The sequence below is a fragment of the Oncorhynchus mykiss genome, chromosome 17 (genome assembly GCF_013265735.2).
Source record: "Oncorhynchus mykiss isolate Arlee chromosome 17, USDA_OmykA_1.1, whole genome shotgun sequence".
In the NCBI taxonomy this organism is placed as follows: Eukaryota; Metazoa; Chordata; class Actinopteri; order Salmoniformes; family Salmonidae; genus Oncorhynchus; species Oncorhynchus mykiss.
This window is the reverse complement of record NC_048581.1, coordinates 26,651,638-26,663,240: the sequence shown is the minus strand read 5'-3', so window position 1 is coordinate 26,663,240 and position 11,603 is coordinate 26,651,638. Positions and strand designations below refer to the sequence as shown.

The 11,603-nt window shown below is 42.9% G+C and overlaps 1 protein-coding gene across 1 annotated transcript in view; it reads right to left on the bottom strand.

Annotated features, from left to right (window-relative positions):
• Positions 1-374: 374 nt before the first annotated feature.
• Positions 375-11,603, bottom strand: part of LOC110493557 (growth factor receptor-bound protein 2) — a 40,747-nt gene continuing 29,518 nt past the window's right edge. The window contains exons 3-5 of the mRNA XM_021567903.2: positions 8,441-8,563; positions 6,937-7,105; positions 375-4,257 (exon numbers count right to left, since the gene is read on the bottom strand). Coding sequence (XP_021423578.1) covers positions 4,072-4,257; positions 6,937-7,105; positions 8,441-8,563 — 478 coding nt within the window. The 3' untranslated portion in view covers positions 375-4,071. The remainder of the gene's footprint in view (positions 4,258-6,936; positions 7,106-8,440; positions 8,564-11,603) is intronic.

The window sequence follows — 11,603 nt, the reverse complement described above, 5'->3', positions numbered from 1 at the left end:
TTTGAAACATTAGGTTACACTGTGTGGTGTTGAGTGTAACCCAATCATGACCCATGATAAGGGCCCACACCCAATCTGCTACATTGCTCCTCCATGCTCTCTGTAGGAACTCTCTCTGTTGTGCAAAAGTGGTGAGATAGTTAGTGGAGTAACCATAGAGATACAGGGCCAGTTATCCGGATGAAGCCTAGACTAAAAAGCATTCTCAATGGAGAATCTACATTGAAAGAGTTTTGAACGTAATGGCTAGGCTTAATCTATGTCTGGGGTTCTACTTTCTATGTGTAGAACTTCCTCCTAAAAACAATGTGGATTGTTCTAATGTGAAACATATAGTACCCGCGACAACAGGAAGTAACCAACGTCACAACAGTAGCTTCTTCATAGTGATTGTTTTATTATTCTGTTGTCGTCGATCTACGTTCAAAGGAAATTAAATGCTGTGACAGACATCCAGGGACATCATCATCCTCCGGTTTGAAAACGGAAACGTTTTTAATTCACGCACATCATGAAATGACATCATAAAGCAACCATGTCAGATATACATACAAAGACTTTCCAGCATAAGGTAAACAATCACATCGTCTTAGGTGTCAACCACCGTATGATCCCACTCCGGAATAACGAGTCGGACGGCTGCAAATGGACGAGGAAATAAACCATAGAATGATACTGGTAGCAGACTGGAGACTATTGTCACCGAAGTGAAACAAATAGTGAGTGCCGAGTGCAGTGTTATGTCATATTTAACTAGGCTTAATGAATGGTACACTTGCTGGCGGCCTTCGCACTATAATGAATGACTGACTGACTGAGGAGAGAGTAAATATTGACCATGGGAGAGTGCAAGGCTGTCCAGGAACCGAGAGACCGCGTAAATAGATAAAGTTTTGGACTGGGTCCTATTTATCAGGCCCCTTGAGAGCAGCGGAATCCACCGTCTGGTAGCGTCAACTAGCCTGGTAGAAGACACTGAACCGTCTGGTAGCGTCAACTAGCCTGGTAGAAGACACTGAACCGTCTGGTAGCGTCAACTAGCCTGGTAGAAGACACTGAACCGTCTGGTAGCGTCAACTAGCCTGGTAGAAGACACTGAACCGTCTGGTAGCGTCAACTAGCCTGGTAGAAGACACTGAACCGTCTGGTAGCGTCAACTAGCCTGGTAGAAGACACTGAACCGTCTGGTAGCGTCAACTAGCCTGGTAGAAGACACTGAACCGTCTGGTAGCGTCAACTAGCCTGGTAGAAGACACTGAACCGTCTGGTAGCGTCAACTAGCCTGGTAGAAGACACTGAACCGTCTGGTAGCGTCAACTAGCCTGGTAGAAGACACTGAACCGTCTGGTAGCGTCAACTAGCCTGGTAGAAGACACTGAATGTCGAACGCAGCGTTCAATCTGGTTCAACCAGGCCAAGAGTCAACCAATAGGATACCAGTCTCAACTCTATACCTGCTGAAACATTGACCCCTGTAATCACATAAGGTCTAGGGCCAGGAATTTTTCCTGAACACGTGACATGACTTGGAAATACTCCAGATCAGATGGTCAGGAAAACCTCAGGGTCATACATGTCATATGATTGGCTGAGAATACAGACACACCTGAAGAGGTAAATACATGTCACGTACAGAAAATACACACAGGCGTCACACTTTAGTGCTTTTTTTTTTACATAGTGTGACATGGTGAACTTTGAATCGGGGGGGGGGCTTTGCAACAACAGCAAGGCAACACATAGCCAGGCTACAGTTCATTAGGAAACCACGTAAGCAAGGTTTCTCCTGCCCTTGCATTTTCAAACACCTGCAAGTCAATCAGACTATCAGTTCATTGGAATGGCTCATTGCAGTTCATTGCAGGCTAGAAATAACATTGAAAAACTTGCATGGTCCCCTCCCTGCATATTCCCTTCAGACCTGCCTCTTCGTGTATTTCAGCCATTTTACTTCAACAAACCATAAAGCATATTCGAGTAGTTTTCCAAATCAAAGAGTGTAGATAGGGAATAACAAGCAGAGTGGAGGAGAGATCATATGGAATTCCTTGCATTTGAAGTCCTCTTCAAGATTCTCAAAAGGTCCAAAGTAGAGAGTTGAGGACACAGAGTTCAATAGAGGTCATTGACCCACCCGTTGCGCTAGTCGTTCTGATCTAGAGTCAGTTTGTCAGCATCATTGGTCCTTTATTTTCTTTATCAAGATGGAGGATTCCATTCTGCCTCCGTCACAAGCAGACACTGACTGAAGGATAAATACTTAAGATGTTGCCCAGATCAAGCACTTACGTTGGTCTTTATGACAATTCATGCCCCCTCTTTCAGGTAACGCTAAACTACCTTTTTCTGTGACTTCTTTTTGCCCGCTGTCAAAAAATGTCCCCCTTTAGACGCAACCAAACCGACAGATCATGTGTTCGCATCTAATCGCATAGAATTCCAAAAGCCCTTTTGATACGTCCCATAATCAGACAAAACAAGACTGTCATACGCATGTCCTTCTGTTAAACATAGATCCACACTGCACATTTACATCAAACCATTTAGTCATTTCTCAAGGGAAACACTACATAACAACACTCTCTGGCACAAAACATTATGTTTCTCTTTCATCGAATGATCATACTTGAAAGTGAGACAGAAGAGACTGCAGAGCTGAGACGGGTTTAGAGATTCAGACTGGGGTTTCCATAAGGTAGCTCCTAACCAATGGCCGGCATGTGTGGAGAATGGAGACATTGTATTGGTCACCGTATCTCTGCGATCTGCTGCTTAAAAAAGCACTCATTGGTCAACCTGGAGAGACAAAAAACAGCAGAGATGGAAAAGGCACTACCCAACTTCCACAAACGCAGGGTGAAATCAGTGAGTGTAGCACTATTCAATACCTTCTTTCATAGAACTAATGATTATAAGGATACTGCCGTTTCAACCCAGTCAACCACTAGCAATCTCCATAAAGAACCCCTACGACCCAATTTAGCTACATTTAGGTCATATTGAATCAGCCCCATCATCAGTTAAGTCTATTGATTGCGGATGGACATAAAACTCTATACCATTGTCTATGATTTTTTTGAGAACGATGGCCACATTTAAGAATGCAGAAAGCCACTAAATGCCTAAATGGGTAAAAAATGACACCATTTGTTCTAGCTGATGGCCGCGCTTCCGCTTTCACACCAGAACAAAGTAGAAATCCTGACATTTTCCAAATTAGATTTAGATTTCCACCTGAAATATTATTGAAATATAATTTCTGTCTTGAGATTATTGCATAACTCCCAATCACATGAAAACCATTTAGCTTCTTGTCTCAGAGACTCTGTGCATGATCTGGGTCATATCAATTAGTGCACAGTTTCAAAACGCAACAAGACGTTTTGCAACGGAAAACAAAAATGAGTGTTTCTTATTCAGTTCAGGTAGATCCTCCCTGTCTATTTTCTTCCATTTGGTACTAAATTAATATGATCCTAGAAAACGACAATATGTAGGTCTACAAATAGGGAAGAAATCAAGTAAATGAATGAAAAAAAAACACACTAAAACGGGCTCAAACTACAAATATTTAGAGATATACATACACATCGATAACAATAGAATTTCTCTCCAGTCCATGGTCCTTCTCTCCCAAAGCTGGGTTGAGATCAATAACACACTAGACTAGAGTCTTTGGTCTCTGACATCTTCTTCATTGTCTTTGTCTAATAGACTGTAACATATGATGGTGATGTTATGCATAATGAAAGAAAACAAAGAACGTATAAGAAGGGAGGTCGTTGCCGGAGTCGAGCTACAGCCGGATCCCTTGTGTTTGTTTTTTTACTTCAACTTAGGTTCCTTTGCAATGCTTCTCTGTTCCGTGTGTCCAAGAATCCACAGAATCAACTGTAGAGTCTGAGTAATGAAATCTGCCTCTTGCTCTGTGTATTTGCAGGATTTTTGTTCCTCTTCCCATTCTTCCATTCCTCATTTAGGTCTGTTTCTGAAGTGTCCCTCAAAGTTCTGAGGGGGTGTAAATGGGACAATGGGGGACGAGGGGGGCCATGTCATTATTCACTTAGCCAATCACATGTTTTGGTTGACCGGCGTGACGTAGTTGCGCGGGAACATGCCTGTCTGGCCGTGGCAAGCCCCTTTCCACCAGTTGGGGTCGGAGTTGTCCAGGACCTGGATGAAGTCGCCGCGTCGGAAGCCCAGCTCGCCGTCCTCCTGAGGGTCAAAGTCAAACAGCGCCTGCACGTACGTTGAATGCTGGAGAGACGAGAGGAGAAACACATGGGTTAGAATATGTGAGGAGTGTAGTCGGGCACTCCTGTGTTCATTAGGGCACTGTCACACCCTGACCTTAGAGCTTTTTATGTCTCTATTTTGGTTTGGTCGGGGTGTGATTTGGGTGGGCATTCTATGTTCTTTTTTCTATGTTTTTGTATTTCTTTGTTTTGGCCGGGTATGGTTCTCAATCAGGGATAGCTGTCTATGGTTGTCTCTGATTGGGAACCATACTTAGGTAGCTTTTTCCCACATGGTTTTTGTGGGTAGTTATTTTCTGTTTAGTGTTTTGCACCTGACAGGACTGTTTCGGTTATTCTCGTTGTTATTTTGTTATAGTGTTCAGTTTCAATAAAAAGCATGAACACTTACTACTTTGGTCCGATTCCTCTTCTTCAGACGGCGAAAACCGTTACAGGCACGCAACGGATAATGTTTTAAAACGCTTTGCAATGGAATAGGAAATTAGTATTTCTTATCGGTCTGTTTACTAGACTCTCTGTTAAAATCATTCTTCTGTTTGGTGCCTAATGAACATTACCCTTTTTTCCAACTTCCAATTGTATTGTACTTCTACTTGTATATTTGTCTCATAACCAACATGAAGGCAACCATAGTGGATTTAGCTATTTTTCTGCAAAATTGCTTAGTGAACTGTAGTTCACTGGTAATTGGTTGTGTTTTTGCATGATTGCTTAGATGAGAATACGTGATGCAATCTCATTAAATGATTGTCAGAGATGAGGATTTCCCTGGTATTCCGTATGATATTGCAGCGATGTGTATACATACATTACCTTCAGAAAGTTCACACCCCTTGACTTTTTCCACATTTTGTTGTATTACAGCCTGCATTTAAAATTGATTAAATTGAAATGTTTTTTTGTCCTTGGCCTACACACAATAACCCATAATGTTAAAGTGGAATTATGTTTTTGGACATTTTACAAATTCATTAAAAAAAAAGAAAAGCTGAAATGTCTTGAGTCAATAAGTATTCAACCAATATGTTATGGCAAACCTAAATAAGTTCAGGAGTAAACATTTGCTTAACAAGTCACATGTACTCACTCTGGGTGCAGTAAAAGTGTTTTTTTTATGACTACCTCATCTCTGTACCTCTGTACCAATTATCTGTAAGGTCCCTCAGTCGAGTAGTACATTTCAAACACAGATTCAACCACAAAGACCAGGGAGGGTTTCTATTGGTAGATGGGTAAAAAATAAAAGCAGATATCCCTTTGAACACAGTGAAGTTATTAATTACACTTTGGATGGTGTATCAATACAACCAGTCATTTCAAAGATACTGGCGTCCTTCCTAACTCAGTTGCCGGAGAGGAAGGAAACCGCTCAGGGATTTCGCCATGGTGACTAAAACAGTTCCAGAGTTTAATGGCTGTGATAGTTTTCTCCTAAGGATGGATCAACAACATTGTAGTTACTTCACAATTCTAATCTAATTAACAGTGAAAAGAAGGAATCTTGTACAGAATTTTTTCTTCTTCTCCAAAACATGTATCCTGTTTGCAACAAGGTACTAAATTCTCAACAAAAAAAATGTGGCAAAGCAATTAACATTTTGTCCTGAATATAAAGTGTTATGTTTGGGGAAAATCCAATACAACACATTACTGAGTACCAGTCTCCATATTTTCAAGCATAGCGGTGGCTGCATCATGTTATGGGTATGCTTGTAATCGTTAAGGACAGGGGAGTTTCAGGATAAAAAAATAAATGCAATGGAGTTAAGAACAGGAAAAATCCTAGCGATAAACCTGGTTCAGTCTGCTTTCCACCAGACACTGGGAGATGAATTCACCTTTCAGCAAAAAAAACCTGAAACAAGGCCAAATCTACACTGTAGTTGCTTACCAAGAGGACAGTGAATGTTCCTGAGTGGCCGAGTTACAGTTGACTTAAATCTACGGGAAGACCTGGAAATGGTTGTCTAGCAATGATCAACCACCAATTTAACAGAGCTTGAAGAATTTTGAAAATAATAATAGGCAAATATTGCACAATCAACATGTTGACTTACCCAGAAAGACTGCCAAAGGTGCTTCTACAAAGTATTGACTCAGGGGTGTGAATACTTATGTAAATGCGATATGTCTGTATTACATATTGAATACATTTGCAAACATTTCTAAAAACATGTTTTCACTTTGTCATGATGGGGTAGTGTGTGTAGATGGGTGAGGGAAAAAATGAATGTAATACACTTTTAATTCCGGCTGCAACAACAAAATGTGGAATAAGTCAAGGGGTGTGAATACCTTCTGAAGACCATGTATTTGTGTGCGTGTTTCTGGGGGGGCGGGGAGAAGGACGAGGATGAGCAGAAGAAGTAGAAGAGGAAAAAGATGAAGAAGCAGAAGAAGAGAGAGATGAGGATAGAATAAACAGAACATTAGTGATTACTGATAAGGTAAAAGGAGGAGTGATATTGGAGAAAAGTGGCTATTCTAAAGTGTGTGTGTATGTCCCTGTGTGTGTGTGTGTCCCCCTGTGTGTGTGTGTGTGTGTCCCTGTGTGTGTGTGTGTCCCTGTGTGTGTGTGTGTGTGTGTGTGTGTGTCCCTGTGTGTGTGTCCCTGTGTGTGTGTCCCTGTGTGTGCGCGTGTCCCCCCCTGTGGGTGCGTGTGTCCCTCCCTCCTCACCTGTGGGACCTGCTCGATGTCCCTGAGGAAGATGGGCTGGTTGCGGGACACAGAGGTGGAACGGTGGTAGTCCACCAGGGAGTTGAGAGAGTTGAACTTGACCACCCACAGGAAGTACTTCCCAGCCCCGTCACGCAGGACCTTGAAGTGCTGCACGTCATTACCAAACCTGGGGAGAGGTAGCATAGATCTAGAAGTGACTGGTTAAGTTTAAACAAGGTGACCGTCCTACTACTTCCATCAGTCCAACCGTTTCAGATCTGTGATGACCAAACCTGGGGAGAGGTAGCATAGATCTAGAAGTGACTGGTTAAGATTAAACAAGGTGACCGTCCTACTACTTCCATCAGTCCAACCGTTTCAGATCTGTGATTACCAAACCTGTGGCGGAGGAGGAGGAGAAGAAGGGGGAGATAAGTATAGAATAAACAGAAAGTAAGTGATGACATTTACCGTGGTAACCATCTGAGGACAGCAGTCAAAATACTGGTAAGTCTACATCACGTGGGCACTAGTTTTATAACCATCTGTGTCAGCGCTTTAATGAATGATTTAAGCCCAGTTGGCCCACTTTCCTTCTCACCGCGTAATACCATGAGTTTGGGATTTTGACACAGAAGATATACTTCCATTAGATTGTATTACAAATGGATTAGACAGGGACAGTTGTTTGGTACACAGCTGTGACACTAGGACAGTGCAATTGTAGCAGTAGCGACAAGAATAATATTATATTCTGTCACCTACTGTTAAGTGCTGAACTGGAGTATGTGTCCTACTGTGTCCTAGTATGTGTACTACTTTTGGCCTGGACAAAGGGAATAAGGTTCCATTTCTCACTCACTCACTACCTCACTACCTCACTACCTCACTACCTCACTACCTCACTAACTACCTCACTACCTCACTACCTCACTACCTCACTCACTCACCTCACTCACCTCACTCACCTCACTCACCTCACTCACCTCACTCACCTCACTCACCTCACTCACCTCACTCACCTCACTTACTTACTGCAGACACAGCCTGGGACTAGGGAAAGTGCCAGCTTGCAAAGCTTTGATAAGAGGCAGCAGCGCCCACACCGGAGCTATCTGACAGAGACCAACATGCTTTAGTAGCAGATAACTGTTGGTTAGCCCCAGGTGAGTCAGAGATGACACAGCCAATTAACTTGATATGGATCTGTAGATCTGCACAGCGACTTTACATGAAGACTAGAATGGGAACAGGGTGGCCAGTCACTGCTAGAACAGTCAGTACCTCCCAGGTTAAGCTGGCTAGACGCTCGCAAACCAACATGGGAGCTGTGCATGAGAAAGCAAGCACTTAGCACAGAGTTGGAAAAAAATATGTAAACAGAACTGATATTGGAGAAAAGTGTATTTTTGAAAGTAATACAAAAAAAAAGGGAAAACAGATAATCGGTCGATCAGTTATACAATGATTGAACTGAAATGAAATAAAAGGTTCAATAAAACAGTGTGTGCGTGTGACATACTTGACAGAGAGGGAGAAGTCTCCCGGTGCGCTCTCCGACTCTCGGATGAGGAAGGCCCCATCGTGCCTCTGTTTGTTCAGCATCTCCTCTGCCTTCGCCCGGGGGATCTTACCATAGAACCACCTGGGACAACAATAACAAATCAGAACAAAACACTTTAATAACTCATGAAAAATGATATTAAAACAAGTCGCAAGTAACAGTGATAAGTGCTGATTTACTGCAAATGAAGAAAGAAAAAATACCCTGCGGGCAAAACTGGTTGAAATGACGTTATTACATGGTTGTAATGACGTTGTTTCAACCAGCCCTACCAAGCTGGGTGGTTTTTCTTCTTCATTTGTAGGAAAAGCAGCACTTACCAGAATTTGATTGTGGTGTGGTTGTGACAGGTAGCTAGTTAGCGATGACCTTTGAGTAACCTCAAAGCGCAGGGTCATAGGCGTGACTCAATATCATGGGAACATGGCCTTTAGCAGAGCTTGACCTCAAACCTGACCCCTGTTATTGACAGTTGTAGTGGTTGTTGTGTCTGTGGGGAGGAGTGAGTGAAGTGCATAGCGACCAATAACACTACTAAACAATGATGTCAAAATCAGAATATCGCATCTATTTTGCATGCCAAATAGAATGACATCAATGCAGTAAGTGAGCACATGTGGGCCATTTAATTAGTCTTTTTGCATTTGTCCTAGTAGGTTGTAATTACAGGGAGGTTCCTGGTCTGATAAAAGAGCTGGTGGAGCCTTGGGCCGAGACAATGACAACTCTGTGTGGTGCCATGCCAACCTCACCTGCTACCTACTCCTCTGGCTCTGACTGGTGCCCAATACCAGCGGTCAGTCACCAACCCCCACGGATACTCCATACAGAGTGTGTGTGTGTTTGTGCATGGGTGTACAGTGTGTGGGACCTCCATTTCCTTCTGTGACCAGTCAGGTGTGGAATTGTACTGTCCGGATAAAGGTGTTATGTCACAATGTGCCAAAAAAGGTGTTGCAACACACAACGTTTGCCTCCTCTATCTCCAGTGAAAGCAAACCCTGAGCTTTATCCATATAGCTTAATTTATCCATATAGCTTAGCCTTACCATATACTGTAGCTTATCCTAGCGATAGCATACCCTTGCCTTGGCCAATAGCCATAGCCTCTGCAGTAGAGCATGTCAGTGCAGGTGAGCGCTAGCGCTATGCCGCTTAGCTTGTTCGTTTGTGAGCTCAGACAACATGACAAAGCCAGAGGACCTGATCAACTCCAGCTGTTCCTCATGAGGGAATGATAATCCAGCCAGGCTTCACATACAGTATCATCATCAGGGCTGAGTCCTCAAACAGTGTCACAAGCCGATAGTCACATATCCACCGGCTAGTTTTGCCTGCTGGGTAAAGACGACAGATATGAGTAGAACAGGCCTATTACATGTGTACACACTAGAGGTTGACCGATTAATCGGAATGGCCGATTAATTAGGGTCGATTTCAAGTTTTCATAACAATCGGAAATCGGTATTTTTGGGCGCCGATTTGCCGATGCACATTTTTTTATACCTTTATTTAACTAGGCAAGTCAGTTAAGAACACATTCTTATTTTCAATGACGGCCTAGGAACGGTGGGTTAACTGCCTTGTTCAGGGGCAGAACGACAGATTTTCACCTTGTCAGCTCGGGGGATCCAATCTTGCAACCTTACAGTTAACTAGTCCAACGCAATAACGACCTGCCTCTCTCTCGTTGCACTCCACAAGGAGACAAGGAGCCTGTTACGCGAATGCAGTAAGCCAAGGTAAAGTTGCTAACTAGCATTAAACTTATCTTATAAAAACAATCAATCATAATCACTAGTTAACTACACATGGTTGATGATATCACTAGATTTAATCTAGCGTGTCCTGCGTTGCATATAATCTGACTGAGCATACAAGCATACAAGTATCTGACTGAGCGGTGGTAGGCAGAAGCAGGCGCGTAAACATTCATTCAAACAGCACTTCCGTGCATTTTGCCAGCAGCTCTTCATTGTGCGCCAAGCATTGCGCAGTTTATGACTTCAAGCCTATCAACTCCCGAGATGAGGCTGGTGTAACCGAAGTGAAATGGCTAGCTAGTGCCTATAAGAACATACAATAGTCAAAGGTTAATGAAATACAAATGGTATAGTGGGAAATTGTCCTATAATTCCTATAATAACTACAACCTAAAACTTCTTACCTGGGAATATTGAAGACTCATGTTAAAAGGAACCACCAGCTTTCATATGTTCTCATGTTCTGAGCAAAGAACTGAAACGTTAGCTTTCTTACATAGCACATATTGCACTTTTACTTTCTTCTCCAACACTTTGTTATTGCATTATTTAAACCAAATTGAACATGTTTCATTATTTACTTGAGGCTAAATTGATTTTTATTGATGTATTATATTCAATTAAAATAAGTGTTCATTCAGTATTGTTATAATTGTCATTATTACAAATATCGGCTTTTTCGGTATCGGCTTTTTTTGGTCCTCCAATAACCGGTATCGGCGTTGAAAAATCATAATCGATCGACCTCTAGTACACACACATTGACCTGTCAGGTAGCACTAGCATCACTGGGCCATAGGTTTCAACCCACAAGCCTTTAGCATTTAGCGATGCTATTCTTTGTGCCTGGTGTTCACACACAAACAGGCTTAGAGATGACAGAACTCCAACCCCCTCATCCACAGTGCTCTGATCTCCCCGAGGTAACACCCTGGGGTAACAGTAACACTGTGTGTAGAGAGATACTGTGGATATCCTCCTATTATCCCGGTCCTTCCTGCTTTGTGGTGGGGGAGTGCTGCTCTTTGATGAGGTAACACTGACATCCACGGCTACCAGGCTTCCATAAGGGAGTCAAAGCCCTTTACACACTATCGAGCCAAACCAAACCATGCTGTGGTGACTTGGCTTTCTTCTCCTCACATGATCCTTTCCAGCATGGTAACAGCAACCATGGTGCATGTAACCAGGCCAAGGCCAGCCCTATAGTGAAGTGAGTACTGTTTTTTCATATCCAGCCCCACCATCTGCCTGCCTGCTATCCTGGACCCTCCTCCACCAGCTGCTCCTCCATAGAGCAGGTGATTCCCTCCCTCCTGTATTTAGGCCCAGCTGACCAATCAGTCATAGGGTCCTTA